Source organism: Pundamilia nyererei, unplaced genomic scaffold (genome assembly GCF_000239375.1).
Source record: "Pundamilia nyererei isolate P.nyererei 1_Seehausen unplaced genomic scaffold, PunNye1.0 scaffold00313, whole genome shotgun sequence".
In the NCBI taxonomy this organism is placed as follows: Eukaryota; Metazoa; Chordata; class Actinopteri; order Cichliformes; family Cichlidae; genus Pundamilia; species Pundamilia nyererei.
The window spans coordinates 346,768-366,168 of NW_005187714.1; the positions used below are offsets into that span (position 1 = coordinate 346,768).

Here is a 19,401-nt window from a genome sequence, read left to right on the forward strand (position 1 = left end):
GTGGTTTAAGCATTTAAAAACACTTTTAAAAAAAAGGTTTAGGGACTAAAACCAACTTAGTTAGGTTTAGATAATGATCTTAGTTAGGGTTAAAATCATAGCCTGTATAAGACTGATGAAGTATCTCATCTTTAAAAGTAAAGCCAACACTATAGTGCCATAAATATACATTCTGTGTAATGGCCAGCAGAGGGCCATTACACAGACCCTTGTGATTTTGATTATCTAGATATTTGTGAGAAAGCAGCCCTTCATTCCCCTGATGTCGAACCTCACTAAACACTTTTCTGATAAGTTTCTGAACTCAGTCGCTAATTTCGAATCACACTGAATAAAATATGAAGTTCATTCTGTAAATTATGGTCATTCTAAGCATCAAAAAGGAGGATTATCTGGAATTTTCCAGTACTTGAAATTGACAAGCTTTTAGCCAATGAGCATTCACAGTCAGTGGCTTGTGGTAACACCACTTAACTTAACTGTATTTCACAAACCAGTCACCGCTGTCTCAGTGACTTTTCATATTTTCCATTGTCTATGGTTAAAATAAAACAGTGGCCACTTTTTTCAAGGCTTGTTTTCTCGGTTGCCAGGGTGGCAAGTCTCTGCTGAAGACTGTTGATAACATACAGCTGACTGACACGAAACAACAAGACAATTCCTGTCCATGAATGTAAACAAAGATTTCTTTCCATTATTTCAAGTTGTGATGTGAGATTACACTAGATATTAATTATTATGTTGCCTTTGGTTTTCTAAAAATATCAAAAACACAGTAAAGATGGGTGAGACTTTTAAAATCCTTCCCCCAAAAAAGGACGTGTGATAGATTTTATATTCATACATAGACTGAAATCTTGCTGAAACACGTCTGAGCTATTAAAGTGCAGGAGCTGATAAATTAAAGCATATCAGTGTCATTTTCAGCGAGATGAAAAGATGTTTCATGCACATTTGTGCAGGTTACTTCTCAAAAGAAAACCCACAAAAGCAGGATGATATCAGACAAACCTGTCAGCTTGTTATAGTCTGATTCTCACCTCTGAAACCAGGCAAACACAGGAGAGAACAGAACAGTAAACTATGTCTATATGTGTGTTGACTTAGCAGTGATAATGCTAATGAGAAAAGCTGAGATTAATTATTTGAAAGTGGCACAGAATGTTCGAGAGCCTCGCTGCATTGTACTCCAGCATGCTTTGAACTGTTATGTGATGCATTTTCTTCTACATAAATAATAAAACTGGTGCAGAAAGATTTAACAGATTCCAGTAATGAAATAAATGATGCTCAAAGTTTCCTGGGTGAGGATTTGTCTTTTGGGTTTTTTTGCTTTCCTCTAATCCTTAAACAAAAACTACACCTGCAGTGCAGACTTAGAAACCAGCTTGCTACATGATGTTCAACTAACTATCATCACCACGTGCTGTGGGCTGGATCAGTGAAACCCAGTCTAAAGACGTTTGCACCTTTAATCGAAGAGATATCTTAATATAAGAAGTTCAACTTCAACAGGACATCTATACATGATAAAGAAATGCTGCTGTAATAAATGAAAGAAAGATCTGTTAGCTGCAGCTCATTGACTGTCCTGTAATTATAAAACACAAAGTTAATTCACAGAATTTTCTATAGCAGAACCAAAAGAGAAAAACCTCAAAACAAAACAGGAACTTTCCTGTCATTTCACTTTTTTTTTTATCTATTACCTAATTACTGTAGTGTTGCATGAATGGCCACATGGGAGATATTTATCATTAAAGATAAAGCGGTAAAACTTATGAAAATACAGAAAAAGGTCCAAAATTACGCCTTCCTTCACATCTGTTGGGGACAAATTGGCTTCTTTGCCAGCCGATTGTGGCCCCCGGGCATTATGTTTCACACGCCTGCTGTTGACAAAAGACTGCACGGGCACACTGACGTCACACCCTGGTTTTGGATTCTGAATTTGGAAGCCTCTGTGTTAGCATTTCATCTAACATTGGTTTTCCGGAGCCAGACTTAAGACTACCATGTGTAAATGGGTTTAGTGCTGAGTTATCAGGTGATTAACAGCTCCATCCATAGACTGTATAGGGGCAAAGCACACATATTAGCTAATTAAAGCTAACACACTAAAAAACAGTAACGTTTTACTCACCAAAACTAAAGCAAAGACCTCTTGAACCATGAGTGCTGCAGGCCGTATTATTTGTCAGGTAATTCAACGAAGAATGCTCCAAAGCACAGGTTTAATTCCACAAGTGTAATTAATGGAGGTAAGACCTAACAGACACCTATGGGGTTTGCTCTTGGCGCACCTGTCACTCAACACAGCCACGCCTCTAACTTTAAACCTTAACAAAATGCAGGGTATAGAAAGTGGTGTTCAGATCCCTGTTGTCTGGGAAAACAGTGTTGTCCACCTCAGTGTATCAAGTAATATGCACTAAAAGCTCATTTAAAAGCACAAAACAATATATATATATATATATGATGTTACAGCAGAAAGCACTAGCTTGCACTTGCATGCGTCCCTCGTGCAGTTAAAATAATCCACAAGAGACCACTTTGCAGGTCACAGGTTTAACTCACAGGACTCTCTGGCTCGTTGCCACCGTACACAGTACGACTCCACAGCTAGTTAGAGCTGTGGAGCCTGTATTAAAGTAAGGGTACAAAGAAACAAATAGAAAAATACTAATTTAACCATAAAATATTAAACTAAAATTAAACATCTCATTATGCTTAGTTTATCCATTAGGATTCAAAACCAAAAGATATTACCAACAATAATACTTTCAGTAGAATATGAAAACATATCAAAAACGTATTTACAGATATAATCAGACTGCATTTTGTTAACTTCTTGACCTCGTAGTTGAATCGTGTCCTCCAACGCAGCCACCATTATGTTGGTCATTGATTTTCATGGAAGCACAAGCTCTGTCCGCAATTAAACTCATTAAACTGAGTTCAACCAATTTTCTGGTGGTTTGGTCCTGCCTTGTTAAATAAAAAAATTTTAAAAACGCTGGAACAGCTCTGTTTGTCTCCCTCATATTTTTACCTATGTGGTGAGAAAAGAAAATGGAAAAAGGTTCAGAGCAAAGAAACACTTTCATAAAGAGAAAATACCAAATGTGAATGTGAGATTACTTTTATTGTTCTCGTTTGCTGCAAGACAAAGTCCCCAAGCTAATAAACAGGTTTAAGCACAGCAGACTAACAAAGCATTAGAGTGTAGCCTAGAGGAGGAAAACCCCACTGGTCCTTCAGCTACAACAGCTGAACTTTACATATTACTCGCTCATGCAGATTACCGAATCAAGGAACTACACTTATTTACGCTTTTTAATAAGGCACCAAAGCCTCAGAGGAAATTCTTTATTGAGACGACTGCTAGAAAAGCCGTGGAACTGCTGAGTCCCAGAACGGCACCTATATTTTCAGTAAATAATGTCTTCTGGGCTGGTATGGTATGCATAAAACAGTTAGCGGCGCATGTGGACCAACTTAAGTTGTGTGCAAGCATATCTTGGAAATAAAACACCTTGCAAAAAAGATCCCTTTACTCGGCGTGTTTCAGGGAAGGAACTATCTGTGGTATATAACTTATTTTTAAATCTAACTTCCTCCACTTCTCCCACATTCATTGAGACATGTCATCCATCTATCTGGGCCTCCGGCTGCAGTAGTTCCTCGGCCATGAGTGGCTGCTGCAGCGGGGCTGTATTTCAGCATGTTGAAGTGCATGGAGAATTCCCATGAAGGGTAAGGGATTATGGATTTTGGCCTCTAAGCTGCCTGGATGCCCAGTGAGGATGTCTCTGAGCGTAGTAATCTTCAAACACCACGCAGAGTGATGAGTGGGCACTGAGGAGTTCTACTCAGGATCTAAATGTGTTCCAGCAAGTTACTGGTGAGAGAGAGAGAGAGATAGAAGAAGAGAGAGAGAGAGAGAGGAGGAGAGAGAAAACACCATTTGGTGCAGAAATGGAAAGGATCGACTCAGTGGCTCCTTCAGGCAAGAGACACTTTTGATCCTGTGACCGGTTTTGAGCTATAGTCTGTGTCGAAAACTCATGCAGAGCAAGGGATCATATTGGAGTGGTGCAAATGTAAATGTCATGGTTCCCCATCACCACACATAAGCGCAGATGGAAAAAGCCAATTGGGCAATTTTTGGGGTCAGGTCGGGCACTCTCAGGGGGTGGCAAACCTTCATAATGAGGCCAGTCACAAGTCTGGTTTAGTCTGTGTCCCAGAAAAAAATAAGGGGATCAGTATGTTGGCTATTCTGGCGTTAGTTGATGCAGAGCTGATGATAGCGGAGTATGAAAGACACTGCTTGTTAATACAAAGGAAAATCTCTCAAATGAAGCACAGTGCAGAGTTAAGAGTAAGGAAATGTCAGAGAAAATCAATAGTCTCTGATCAATATCGGAGAGGAATTCCTCTGATTGAATTAGACCCCCAACAGCATCACTTAATTGTTTTCCTGTCTTATTTAAGTGAAGTCAAATTGCTTTAAAACCATCTTGGACCTGAAGATAAGATTGTGAGCGCAGGAAGACAATCAGATGGGTTGAAGGACATGGGGCTTTATGGAGATTACATCCTCCCCTTAAGAGACCCCCTATCCATCTGCTCATATCAAAAGACTTTGGGATGATGTCTCAGGTATGGCTTGGGAAGGATGCCAAGGCACAGTAATGAAATTCCTTTACAAAATCAGATGGTATTCTAACATTAACGAAAGGCGCTGAATAGCCCAACAAACACAGCATGGATGTATCCAGGATGAAATCAGGCTCCATTGTGCACAAAGTGACCTCGGGGCGTCGAAGGATCAAAGGGCTCAATATTCCCTGGGTGATAATCAAATTAAGCTGTACATAAAGCACACCTTCCAAATATAGATCCATAACGTACTGTTTAAATGTACCTCACGGTGCCTGATCGGTGAAATCGACTGAGCCGTATGCTGCTCACACACTGCTTGTGACTGTGCAGCACAAATACTGTCCAAGGCGACAAACAGGTACATCAATTTGGAGCATGACAAGAAATTCCCTTTAGGTGACAACAAAACGTACATGCTATTAGATCAGCTGCAGTATACTGTGATGAAATAAATTGAAGCCAACAGATGAAAGCTCGGGGCCCCAAAACAGGAGAGAGAAGACTATTAAAGGTGCAGCTCCACTGCTTTGTGTTGCACTGCCATCCTTTGGGCACACAGAGAACTAAACATCAGCAGTTATTTTGAGAGCAGACTGGTGAAGGTCTGCACAAGACTGTAGACAGAAGAAAAGTGGACGCGTGTGCATGTAAAGCAAATAAAGATAACACATATTAAACACATTAGTTTATATGCAGGTAAAGCTGATCGATTCCCATTTGTTCCTTTTTTAAATCCTCCTTGCATCCAGCAGGTCATAAGGTTTAGCATTTAGGTTATAGGGATAAGGTTTTAGGCTTTAGGTTAGGTTCATGTCTTTTCAGGTTTTAAATGATTTTCACCTGTCCGCATGGCCCAAATGGGGAAAAACTGCAAGGTCAAATGAATAAGACTTCACTTGAAATGTAATATCCTCTAACCTCTATTTGCCTGTTTAGTATGTGGCTAAGAAAGTGCTGAAAGTGCTCTCTGTGTAGAAGTATTTACTTGCATAAGCTTTTCAAGTGAAGTATTGATGTGTTTGCGTTTTACTTAAAGGCAAAGTTTGCCAAATTTACATATTTCCCCCCTGTCCCCTAGTGCTTTTTATTCATCTAAATTGTTTTGGTATAAGTGGTGCTCCATTTTTACAGATATCAGCTCCAGAGATGCCTGCCTTTGCTTCAATATTATGGAACCAGATGGTGCTCGCCTTCTGATGTTCAAACCACCAAAATAAATAAATAAAAAGTTACAAATTAAAAACTCAGCCGCAATAAGTTTACATCCTTTTAAAACCTTGCTCTCTGTTTAATACTTACTGATAGTACAGCGCAGAGGAAAGGGAAGCAGGGAAATGACATGCAGGAGATGGTCTGAGGCAGACTCAGGACACTGCAATAGCTTTCAGGATATGGGATGCCAGCTCATCCTGGTGAGCTATAGAGCAATGGTGGCTTTGACTTCACCCACCTGCTAATCAAAGTGCAACCAATCATGAAGAAAGATGGTTTACCTGACCACAATCTGGAGCCACAGAAAATGTTCTGATTGGTGTAGGAAGATGTCATTGTTATTGTGTGTTTGAGTGTCAGATTTAGCTTTTTCCATTTAATTCATGCACACAATAAAGTGTGCATGAATTAGTCAGAATACATCACTACCATATGTCTGAACAGCTCTAAGATCAGGATTTGATATAGCTGTCTGGGTGCTTTGGGTGTAGGTAGCCAATATCTTCACTGTTAGGAAGACAGTGGGTGACCACCATTGACCCTGTTCATTACCCTCACCAGAGGTGTCATAGAGCACTCCTGTAATCTCTCTGTTTATTTTCCAGTTTTGCTCTGTTCATTATTTGCACATCTTAATCTGTTTGGTTTTTTTAGCCCTGCGTTATGGGGTGAGGTGTTTGAGTGCAAAAGTGTCCGAGTACTAAGTGAATCCACCAGAACTCTATGCAAGCATATGGAGAAACATGCAAACCCCACCTGCCTTTGAACTGTCCTGCTGTGAGGCAGCAGATCTAACCACAATTTCTATGTATATATTTGTGGGATTTGTAAACTAGGAAGAATTTTATTCATGTGAAGTAATAATAATGGGCTGGATTTATACAGCGCTTTTCAAGGCACCCAAAGCGCTTTACAATACCACTATTCATTCACTCTCACACACTGGTGGAGGCAAACTACAGCTGTAGCCACAGCTGCCCTGGGGCAGACTGACAGAAGCGAGGCTGCCATATCGCACCATCGGCCCCTCTGGCTAACACCAGTAGGTAAAGTGTCTTGCCCAAGGACACAACGACCAGGACAGAGAGCCTAGGGATCAAACCGGCGACCTTCCGGTTACAGATGCACTTCCCAACCCCCTGATCCACAGTCGCCCCATATTGTGTAGTACAACCTGACTACACAATAAAATGTGCAACAGTGTGTTCCCATATGTTCAAATACAGTGTTTCCAGTCTTCCTGTGTCCAGATTGTTATTTGCCCTTATTTTGGCAACATTTAAGTAATTTTCTACTTTAATTTTTCTAAGAATAGAGTTATTCCTTTGTGCTAATAATTACTAAGCCTGCAAAAATTTGCCATTTTGTCCACTGCTCTAAATGTAGAACACATTAGAGGGGGTAATATGAAACGTCCACTGTGTGTGTGTGTGTGTGTGTGTCCTCCGTTAGCTGCTCTCCGTCATTATTTTCTAGTCAACAGACATCTGCCCACTTTGCACACTAACGTGGGGCAGTGGCTGAATGCAGCGCGGGAGAGGGGAGGAGGAGGAGGAGGAGGGGGCGAAGTCTGGATGACGTCAGCGGTGTTTCGTGCACGCGGACAATGAGCTGTGGCGAAGAAGCAGCTGTGTGTACATACAGTAGCTGTATACAGTACATCAGGGCCTGTCAGCCAGGCAGAGCTGCTGTGTGTGTGGCGATGGGAAGGAAATAAAGCGGCTCTTCTACATGTCACCGACGCGGAAAGGTATGTGTGGAACAAACTGTTTCATGTTGCTATGCTCTCGGTTTTATTGTGATATGTATCGGTTATATTTAAAGGATAAGGCGGGGGGGAGCTGCTGGGTTTCCGCACAGTGCGCTTTCTTTCTGCCAGTGCGGATTTGCTGAATAAACCGCTCAGTTTACATCAGGACGTAAATGAGCATACGTTTACCTGTTTAGAGGTATAGATTATTTGCAGGGTCTTTCTGTAAACACTGTTACTGCCGGGGAAGGGAAACGACAGCAACGCATCATCCATTTGTTTTAAACGAGTCGTGACGCGCGCGCGCTCTTTGCAGGATATGGTGATTATTTATTAATTTCTTCACGGTGATGATGCACAGCAGGCGAGGCGCTCACTGGAAACAGGTGGTGCTCCTCTGCCATGTTTAGAACGGGCACAGATACCTAAATCCCACTCCCGGCGATGATTAAACAAAGCTGGTAGAAATATAAATAAGCCAAGTCCTCGGGCACGTCTTATTATCCAGCATAGAAGTCATGATGATCCACCAACAAGGTCGAGTCTCTCCAGGGTCCAGGGTCTGAATCCATTTGTTATGATTCCGTCAACTTTGACTGAAGCTTCAGAGAAATGCAGTTTATAATTGTATCTTTCATATGTCATTTGTACAACGTCGGTTAATTTCAAAATAAATAACTTCAGTATAACAACTTCATCTATCCCCCTTTTTTTCCCCAAAGTAAGGGTGGAGGGTTGGTGGTTGGAGCCTTTCACAGCAGATGTAAAGTGTAAATGTGGTGTGCACTCTGAACAGAGCACAGGTCTATGATAAATATTGTTTATTAAGTAGTCAACGACCTGCAGTCATTTTCCAAAGAAGCTGAAAATAAGAGTTAGGATTGGGGAAATTATCAGAGGTAAAACCTTAATAGCTGAATATGAGCTAAATTAATTAATTTTTGAAACACTGCATAAAAGTGAAAAAGAACTTACTGCATGTAAAAGTTAAAGATTATGCTTTAAGGTGAAAAGAGGTAGTTTTTGGAGGGTTTTCTTTTTTGGCTGTCATTTTGTACAAATTCAGAGGTTCTCTCACACTATTTTACAAAAATAGCCAAGTTAAATTTCGGTGAAATAAATGTCAGCACAGAACTGGCATGTTGTTTGGTTGGTTGTCTTTCAATGATAGATTTTTATTGTCACTTTGCATTCTTGTACAACAAACGTTAAAGAATAAAAAGAATAAAGAGGACATATGAGCTACTAAATTCCCTTCTGCTAAGTTGTATGAGATGGATAATGCAATTATGAATAAATAAATAAATAATAAGTGAATAAATTATAAATTCAGAATTCCACTGTATTTTCTTTTATTGCCCACCTCACTGGCTCTACGCTCCAGTATCTGAAAAACCCTGAAGTGATCCACGGTCACTTTCTCATAATAGTTTGGTACATTTTTGTAAATGTCAGGTCCTCCTAAAAAAAAAAGTGCCCAACAATAACATTTAACAACCTTCCTAGGACAAAATAACATTTTTACTCCACAGTCATCATGGTAACAAATGAAAAAAAAATAGTGTTATCACTCATATTAACCATCAACTTTTTATTACACTCACTCAGAATAGGATTGAAAGGCGATGGAGAAAGTCTATTCCTCACTCTAACACCAATGCATTATTTCGAATATGATTTTATTTTTTAATCAAACTGTATTTATATATATATATATATATATCTTTCAAAATATTAGTTATTGTCAATACTGGTACAAGGCAACACCCTTACCTTATACTATCATTGCAGACATGTAAAAGTTTGGCTTTATCATCAAAGCTGTGAAGAAAATGCCGATTTTGTTAAGCGCAGATGTATTCTCTAATGCATTAGAAATACAAGGTGTTATCATATAAGACAGAATATAAGGTGACTAAGGCATTATATGGAGTCAATGGTAAAAAAAAAAAAAAAGTTCGAACCAACGGCCACATCAATACTGATTCAAGTACTTTATTTACCCCTCAGGTAATCTAAGAAAATGGAGGGAGGAAACTTGTAAGTATATCTTTGTGGACATAATTTCACATAAATCAATAAGTTCTCCAAAGATTTTATAAAGTTCTTTCCAAGAGAGGGAGCAGTCACAGCACTGCGCCATTCTTTGTGTCATTGCAGTGGTTACTCCCGAGACTATCTTGATCGCTTCATCCAAAGCCAAGACTCATCTGTGGTAAACAAGTTCCAGCAGAAATACTGGAAAACCAAGCAGACTCTCATCAAGGTCACCGGGAAGAAGGAGGACGAGCATGTGGTCGCCTCAGACGCAGATCTGGATGCCAAGCTGGAGGTGAGCAGGAGTATTAAACGGTTTGGCCTTATAGTTTAAGAGCATGCTCAGTGACAGCCATGTTTGGCTCCTGTACTCCTCTGTCACACCACAGGAACATCAAGAAAGCTGAAGGTACCCTCCCTCAGGCAGGCTGCACAGACTAAAATGGATTTTTGATTTACACTATGCCAGAAATTGCTCGAGGCTTAAAAGTTTTATTGGGTTGCTCGACCCCCCTCCCCCTCGTCTGGCATCCATTACTGGAGCGAGGAGAACTTAATTCATGAAATCAATACTTGATAAACATCCAGCATTAATCTAGGCCATGCCCCTGATAAACATCTCAATTTTAGACTGTATATAAAAGATGGGCGGAGCTTCCAGGTCTATAAAGTGAAGTCAGTGGAGAAGCGCATTAAACTTGCAGATTTTTTTTCTAATGGTCAGGTGACTCCTGTGGGTGCAAACAGACTAATGACCCTAAAAAAAAAATTATTTACACCACTGCTGAAAGGTTTGAGGTCAGAATTTCTTGTTTTGTTTTAAATGCAAACCTATCAAACACATGAATTGGAAAAAATGAATATTTAGGGCAGTAAGGGTTTGAAATAAGATTTCTAATCTGAAAAAACTATTTTGTATTTTAAATTCTGTTTTCAGGTAATTTTAAGAAATTTCACTCTATGCTTCCTCCAACTAGTTTGGTTTGATGGTACAATGGCCATCAATGCTTGGCCACTTGATTATTGACAGGTTACTAGCCGACTGCTTCTTCTCCAGTTTTGCTTGGTATGGAGTCACGATTATTGGCCTGTTGGAAGAAACTGGGGGAAATGGTGCTGCAAAATTAAGTAGTCTTTTTTGTTCAAGGTTCTTTTTATTTTGTAGAACTCTCAGAGTTTCCCACCACAAAGTGTCTCCATAAGAGTTTTCCACCATGCTTGGCATCAAGCACTCCGCCAGCTCATTTTCTCCACATCTCAAAGATGTTTTTGTCTTTTTAATCTGTCTGCTCCTTTCAACTTGCTACAGTTCAACGCCAAATAAAGATCTAAACATCTCAAATATCATGAAAGCAAACGGGATCACAATCCAGTTCCACAGTAAAGACTTAAAATACAAAAAAAACAAATACTGTTTTTAATTTCTGCAGGATTTTTTGTGAAAAAAGTAAAGAGTACCAGAGATTTTGATTTGATGGGCATTTGCATACAATACAGTCAAGCTGTAACACCAATGAGTCTAGGATTGAGACTGGGGAGTGCTGGCCACTCCATTATAGTCAGAACGTAGCTGTCTGAGTGCTCTCTCTAAATAGTTCTTGCACAGTTTGAATTTGTGGTTTAGGTCTCCTGATGTAAAAAGAAATTGGCTCCAATTGAACAATATCCACAGCACTGACTTTTCTTATTCCAGGGTCCTTTTACCCAGACCTCCAAGATTACCACCACCAGAAGGTGTCATAAAGCTCCAGTGTCTTTCCATTTGTCCCACACCTCACAAATACTCTTTGTGGCCCAAATACCTCCAATCTTCTTCCATCCACGATCTATGTTGTCCATGTATGTTTCATCTCAGCGTTTTCCTTTTCTCAGCCAGACTTGGATATGACTTTCTCCTATGCAACTATGCCAACAAATACAGAAGTAAACCTTTCACTGTTGGAAGAAACTGAGTTTTGCAGGTATTTAGTGAAGCTGCCGGTTAAGATCCCGAGAAGCATCAGTTTCTCAGACAAGAGACTCTGATGGACTTGTCCACTTGCTCAGTTGTGCAGTGGCGCGTCCACCTTTTCTTTCTATTGTTGTTGGAGTAATTTTGTGCTGTTCTATGAAGGGAAAAGTATGTACTGTTGTAAGAGAAAAAGTTATTTGGCAATTTCATTAATAGAATAATATTAATTTCTGAGAAGAATAAAGAGTTCGAAAAGACACTTTTCCCTTTTCTATTATTATTTTCCTTGTTTTGACACAATAAATGAACTCAGAAAAGCTGACGCTTTGGAAACTCAACTAGCTAAATTAATTGCATCTTTAATCATCGGAACAGCTTTCAGCTGTGCTAACATAATTGGAAAAGAGATTTTTAAATGATCAATTAGCCTTTTAACATGATAAACTTGCATTAGGTAACACAATGAAACAGAAGTGTTGTCTGCTGAAAACAGACTTCGGCCTGTGTAGATGGTTCATTTAAAATCATCAGGGATTTATCATCGGCAATTCCATTAATCATTAATCATCAATTACAACGTTTCATTTGACTAGGTGTTTATGCTGATATTGTTTTGTTATGCAGGTCTTCCACTCGATTCAGAGAACATGCATGGAGCTTTTGAAGGTCATTGAGCAGTATCAGAGGAGGATCTGCCGTAAGTTCAAATATAATTGTTAAATCATTTTGAGTACAACGAATCTACTGATTGAGTTTAAGACTTCTAGAATGTCAACCAAAACAAACACATTCTTAAGATATTAATATCCATCCAGAGTGATTTCTCTCTCTTACTGTTCAGTCCTTTCCCAAGAAGAGAATGAGCTGGGTCGTTTCCTGCGCTCCCAGGGCTCTCAGGATAAAACCAGAGCTGGAAAGATCATGCAAGCCACAGGAAAAGCTCTCTGCTTCTCATCACAGCAGAGGTAGGGGACACGGATCAATGTACAGTCTGCCACATCCTTAAAATAAATCACATTCTGCACTAGAAAATAGCTTCAAGTAAAGGTCAGCCAACTGTATCACCCCAAATCCACAAAAAGGATGGAGAGTCATATCAGGAATGTTCATCAGGAGCAATAAAATAGCTGCCCTAACAGAGCAGATAACAGGCTTACTATACAGCATAGGTACTCTCACTCTACTGAAAACAGGGATTTCATTTACGTGTCCGAATCTGTGTGTCAGTCTGACAGTAGTGGTGATAATTATTATTAATATAACTTAGTAAATTATATTGTTTAGATTTTGTAAGATCAGCGGCAGCATGAAAGTCATGTTGACGATTTTGGTTTTGCCAGTATTTCTATTTTTTTTTTCCCCATTGCTTATCTTTTGATTCTTGAGTTCACCATTTGCATTTCCAAGATCATTTAAAGCTTTTCGTCCTGGAGCTGAGATACTTTTCAGTGCAGCTGAATAAATCAGCAGACTAATCTGCAGCGTAGACAAGACATGACAAATTTTCCACATGATGATCCAAGCCACATGCAGCACCTTAATACGGAGTTTAATACGACACCCTGCAGATTGGCTCTGAGGAACCCGCTGTGCCGTTTGTACCAGGAGGTGGAAACGTTCCGTTATCGTGCCATCTCAGACACGTGGCTGACAGTGAATCGAATGGAGCAGTCAAGGACTGAGTACCGTGGAGCGCTGCTTTGGATGAAGGACGTATCTCAGGAGCTCGACCCAGATACACATAAACAGATGGAGAAATTCAGAAAGGTTTGTTTTGTTCTTTTCAGAGCACAGCAATGAAGAGATTAACAATCATTTTCATAGCAGAAAGAAAAGCTTACATACTAGCACAAATAATGCCTGCATTCTCTTTAGTTTTGCCCATCTCAGGGCTCAGGCATACGTGATAGTTCAAAGTGACACTTCAGGGTTTAAGCTGCACCTCCTGTGACAATTCATAATGTCTATATACCAGTAAGTCACAACTGCATATAATCCAATTAATTGTTCTTTTGTTAATTTAATGGGTACTTCTCAGACTGCAACCCCACTGTTGATATGATGAAGTGCTGCTCCCGCCTAGAGCAACATAAAAACAGTAATATCAGAGCCCTGCCAACGCAGTCTGTGGGAAATTGGCAAAAATATTATGACTTCCACAAATTCAATTTCTTCCTTTGCCGCAGGGCCTGCAGCAATCATTAATTAATCTGTCAATTTTTTTTGATTAAATGTTTAGTCTTAAAAATAAATGTCAGAAACACTGGAAAATGTCCATCATCAGCTTACAGTGCTTCGTCTGGTTCATATTTATATTCTGTTTTAGTGGGACAACAGTTTAAAACCCTAAAACATGTAGACCATGTTGAAATAACTACAAATGCCATTTTACTAATCAATTCAGCATTAACAACACAACAGACCAAAAAGCAAGAAAACATGTTTTAAAACCTGACACCAGAGGGCAGAACATACCCATAGATGGTGGTCCGCCTGCAAGAACCCAGCACTTTTTACAGTTATGTGAACAAGAACTCAACTGTTTGCATTTTCCTTGTGTGTCATATAATACTAGGTGGGGAGCATTTCACATATATTCTCTCTCAGGTTCAGGCTCAGGTGCGCACAACCAAAACGAGCTTTGACAAACTGAAGAATGACGTCTGCCAGAAAGTGGACCTGCTGGGAGCGAGCCGCTGCAACCTCCTCTCTCACGTCTTAACCACATATCAGGTTCGCCTCACAAGTCCCAGCTGTCTGCGTACACTCCACCGAGCTTAAATATGGTGTTTTCAATGGCTCTGCCACATGTGGCTTAGTCAGCAGGTCTAAACTATCACCCGCTGGGGTGAATTACTACTTTTACCTTGAGCAGCTGAGCGTGTAACTTGTTTCTTGTGTGCGTGTCTTAGACAACACTTTTGCACTTCTGGGAGAAAACATCCCACACCATGGCAGCCATCCATGAGAGCTTCAAGGGCTGTCAGCATTATGAGTTCTCTACAATTAAGGTCTGAAAGAGTCTCAGTAATAACAGTACTAAATGCTGACACTGGAGACATGTAATGACAATAAGCGATGATTTTGTTCCAATTATTGTTCCAGACTTTACAAGACCCTGTGGACAAACTGGCTAAAAAGAAGGGGAAAAATAAAGTCAAGGCAGAAACGGAAGAAGCAAAGAAAGAAGAAACCACAGACGACCAGTGAGCTTCAAGAAATATCTATTGTTATGCAAGAAAACCAAACGCGTACGAAAAACAGTGAAAATGTCGAGTACATGTATGGGCAATGTTCAGTCTGAACAGAGACAAAGAATTTCTGCAAGCCAGCTGTAGGTCAGCCTGACTCATCCCCGAGGCATCAACTAAGGCTGTTTTCTTAAAGCCACTGGTATGTCTCGTTTACGCAGACTGTTTCCTTAGGCGGCGGTGTGTGATGCAACAGGTTATGGCATTAGTGTGAAATGGGTGTAACTCCAAGCCCATCAGGATTATGGTTGTGAATGGGTGTACTTTAACCTAAACCACAATTATGCCCTAACCTAACCAAGCAGTTTTTAGGTCCTACACCCAACCAGCAAAAAACAAAACAAACTACCACGCCATGACTTCCTAGCTGACAGCGCCACGGATTCAACATCCTAGCACATACTTTTAGGTCTCTAAAAACAGAGTCAATGTCTCCTGATTGGTGCCAATGACAAAAGGACAGGTAGCACCTGAGAAAAACTGATCTATTGAAGGCCCACTGAGGACACACTGTATGTCACCTATGAACAAAATGCTATAAGCTTAATTTCTGTTTCTTTACAGACTCATCTCTCTTGTAAATGAAAACACCAGCGACAAGGCGAGAGAAGGTAAAAGATGTAAAACTTGAAGATTTAATTGTGTTTTTAAATTGCATTTTAGGTTGAAAATAATAACTGACTTCATTGTTAAATAATCTGATTATATGGAAAATAACAAAACTAAGAACAGATGGGACCTATTATCAATCCTGGCACTAATTTTTCTACAGTTCAGGGTTACAGCAAGGATGGAGCACTTGTTAGAAGCAGAGGGTGACCTGAAGGCCCAGCATAAAGATGTAGTGCAAGATGAGCAAGGATTATTTTGAACTGTGAATCATGCAAAGCCACATCAGTAGAGTCAGTGAATTCAAATGTGGAGGTGGAAATAAGTGTAAATGGTCCCCTCAGTGATTTGAGTCCATAGTGAATGGCAAAGCAAACTAAGGAAAGGAAAGCTGTCTTGAATCTAGATAATTATAATTAAAATGAATGTGAAAATTTAAACACTGTGTGGGGAAAAAAAAAAAAAGAAAGATAAAATCGTCCAAACATTTTTAAATTAACAGTTTTTGTTGCTTCCCAGAGTCGGAGGGAGAGGAGACAGACAGCATGGCCTTACTGAATGAGATCCTGGGAGGTTTGTCTGTGGATGAGGGGGATTTTTCTCAGGAGTGGACAGAAGCGTTTGGAGAGACTGAGGAAGGAACAAGTGCTGCATCCACAAGACCAACAGAGGCCCAGGACAAGGAAAACTTCTTTCTACCATCACAGCTTTTGGACCAGAGTTTAAATAATCTGCAGTCTTCCATCTCAGGTCAGCCTGTGTGTGTGTGTGTGTGTGTGTGTGTGTGTGTGTGTGTGTGTGACTATACATTAGTGAACCAGAAAATTGGCAAGTTGGTCCAAGGAAGCTCTTTAGCTCTTTAAGAATAGACCATTTGGATTTTGCACCATTAGACCGATTCTCTCACCATGACCACCATGCAGAACCTGGCAAAATTTGCCACCATTAACCACCAATTAGCCATAATTTATTTTAATTACACATTAAGGAGAGATGCATATTCCTAAAAACTAATAAACACAGTTTTTCTTTGAATCAGTGCATTAGCAAAATCACCAAAAGGCAGAGTTAAAATGAGCTGCTTTTTCCTCCCCAATGGTTTCCACACAGGCAAAAGAGTGGCTTTAAAAGGATTTATCAAATCCACATCTGTCAAAGTAATAGCAGGAGGCTGTTAAAATACAGCAATTAGATTTCCTTACCCGTAGGTAATTGCCAACTACTTTCCATCTCCTCTTGGCTTGGATTCTCATCTGGTATTGTTAACTTGGTTTTGTGAATTTCCAGCTTTAAAGGTTGCAAGCTGCACACTTCTATAAAACTGCTTATAGTTTGACTGCATTTCCGAGGCACATATAAGAATCCGGCAATTCAGTGTTAATCATTAAAGTGCAATAGGTCAGACAAAATGATTTAGTGAGTGATTTACTGTAGCATGACTGAGATTTAACTCATGAGTCACAGCACATTACTGTGGGAATATTCCCACAATCCCAAAACAATCATTGAGACAGAAAAGTCCTATAAAGATATGCAAGATGGGCGAGGTCAAGGAGAAACAAATGATATCAGGAGAGACTAACTTGTGAGTGACTTTTGGAAATATACTGAGGCCTCAGTCTCTTCCTATGAAAAGCCGTTAAACATGCATTTTCTACTTTTAACTGGTACGACAGATTGAACCCCAAATTAAGGGAACACGAAACTGTAAACACCAACAATAATTAGACCCAGCGTTGGTAGAAATATAAAATCGTTATAAAGCAAATGAGCGGTAGTCAATCTGTGCAAACAGAAGTGCTGCAGGGGCTGACTTGAAATGCAAAACTGCTTCTTACAGTTTACAGGGAAACAGAGCGTGCCTCTTCTCTTTTTCTCCTCTCAAATGTTGGCATGAGGCTTATCACACACACACTTAATATGGCATACATATCAAATTAGACCTTCAGTAAATTTTGTGCATCTGCAGAGTGACTTCCAAAGCACAAGCCCATTGAAAGCTGTCTGTCTCAAATGCAAAATTAAATTTACATCAGAGCTCTTTTGCAGTCATATTCAGAGTGCATGATCAGGCTGTGAAACTGGTAGAAATGTGGAAAAAAATCCTTTATTTTGCTTCTAAACATGGTTACTTGTTCTTATTATTAAATACTGCATGCTGTAACTAGCACTCATTCTCAGGCTTGTAAAACAAGTTGCTGTGGGTTATCTGTAAGATTATGGCATGACCTTGACAACCTTGTACTAAACAGAAAGCATTTTGAGGGGATTTTGGTTAAAGGTCACTGTTTAAATTAAAAATTGCACAGGATCAGCAGCCAAACTGTATTTAAAGAAAACACAAAGTTTGATGAATTTTGCCTATAATAAAAGGTTTTAAGTTGTACTTTTACCAACATCCTTGTTATTGCTGGACTCTGCCATAGGATAAAATTCAGTACGTCTCTCGTCTTCTAGAATAGAATAGAATAGCCCTTTATTGTCATTGTACACAATGACAGTAAAGGGCTATTATATTCTAGAGCATGTTGGATTGAAGCAATAGTGGTGAAAGAGGTCAGCCCTTCAAGAGGCAGACAAGCCAACAGAAAGCAGAGCAGACTGATCCAAAAGAAGTCACAGAACTCCGGATGGAGTCCAAACTGGCAAATCAAAACTAAAAACGGCTCATCTTCAAAGGAAGGAGGAAAAAAATCCACATATTCCCAAGAGCCAAGCAATTTCAGATCCAGGCAGTAGGACTTAAAAGGCAAGGTCAGGGTGCAACTGTAAAATCTACGAAGTACTTCAGCTTATTCAAAAGTTCTGCTGAAGGTGAAACAACAATACACAATTAAAAACAAATTCTCCATTTGGTTAAGTAAGAAATGTACAGCACACTTCACTGTTCTCTCCAGAGCCATGAAGTGCTGCTACATGATGCATTTTCAAGACACGGAAAAGAATGGAAACCAAATAAATATGTCTGAAACAAGACGATTTCTGTTTTGTATTCACAAAATGTTTGCAATGCAGTAAATGTTTTGATTTGATGTGGGACGAGTCATCAGCTGTGTGCGATGGAGTGTAACGACTCGTGTTGGATCGTGCTTTTGCACAGTAACAGTTTCCTAGTGAGTAACCCGAATCTATGCTTCCTCTTCAGATTGGGCCCCACATTCGGCCACTCAAGCAACTGAGCACTCATCTGAAGCCAATCAGAGCACTCCAAAGCCAGCAGAGAGAGGTAGGCCTGGGCGATATAAGTCAAGACATTAGAAAATAAGAATGAAATGGATAAACTAGAAAGCCAACGCCAAACCGTCACGCTGACTTTTCTTAGTGATATTTACCTCGTCAAATCTTTTTACAGAGGCAGAAGGGACATCCAAAGATCTCTCAGCGTGGTTCAACCTGTTTGCAGACTTGGACCCCCTCTCCAATCCCGACGCGATCGGCAAAACCAACACAGAGCACGAACTTCACAATGCATAGTTGTTCTTCTGCATCACATTTTACCCTTGTAAGGGGTACAGTAAAATAAGTTTAAAAACAGAAAACACAAACAAAAACAAAAAAAAAAAAAAAAAAAAAAGCAGCCTGATCTGACTTGCAGAGGCCTCATGCAAGAATAATTCATATTTTCTTTCTAAAGTGGAACATGACAGGGTGTCTCAGGTAGACAGGCAGATTGTCTAGTTTCCTTAACCTCCTAGGACCTGGCGTCCACATATGTGGACATCACATTTTGGGTTATTTAGACCTAAATACTCAATTTTGCTCTACAAGCGCCTGATACCCACTTATGAGGACATTATACTGCTACTGTTTTATCAAAGTTTTAAACAAATATCCTCATATGCGGCTCTTATTTTTTCTTAAAAACAAAAATAAGGTTTAAAAAAAAAAATTGGTAATTCTTTGTTTTTAACATTCATTGGGCC

General features: G+C 39.8%; 1 protein-coding gene across 2 annotated transcripts; it reads left to right on the forward strand.

The window, feature by feature from the left end:
• Positions 1 to 7,426: 7,426 nt before the first annotated feature.
• On the forward strand, positions 7,427 to 19,034 carry ica1 (islet cell autoantigen 1). 2 transcript variants are annotated; one of them, XM_005751479.1, is made up of 13 exons: positions 7,427 to 7,630; positions 9,641 to 9,670; positions 9,791 to 9,962; positions 12,243 to 12,315; positions 12,460 to 12,583; positions 13,187 to 13,385; positions 14,226 to 14,351; positions 14,531 to 14,629; positions 14,724 to 14,824; positions 15,434 to 15,480; positions 15,998 to 16,228; positions 18,624 to 18,704; positions 18,831 to 19,034. In XM_005751479.1, exons 2-13 carry the CDS (start codon positions 9,654 to 9,656, stop codon positions 18,950 to 18,952), a joined length of 1,392 nt encoding a protein of 463 aa, XP_005751536.1. In that variant the 5' UTR covers positions 7,427 to 7,630; positions 9,641 to 9,653; the 3' UTR covers positions 18,953 to 19,034. The 2 variants fall into 2 exon arrangements, with proteins under 2 accessions (XP_005751536.1, XP_013770957.1); XM_013915503.1 differs by lacking the exons at positions 18,624 to 18,704; positions 18,831 to 19,034 and having other exon boundaries at positions 16,000 to 16,099.
• The last annotated feature ends 367 nt before the right edge of the window (positions 19,035 to 19,401 follow it).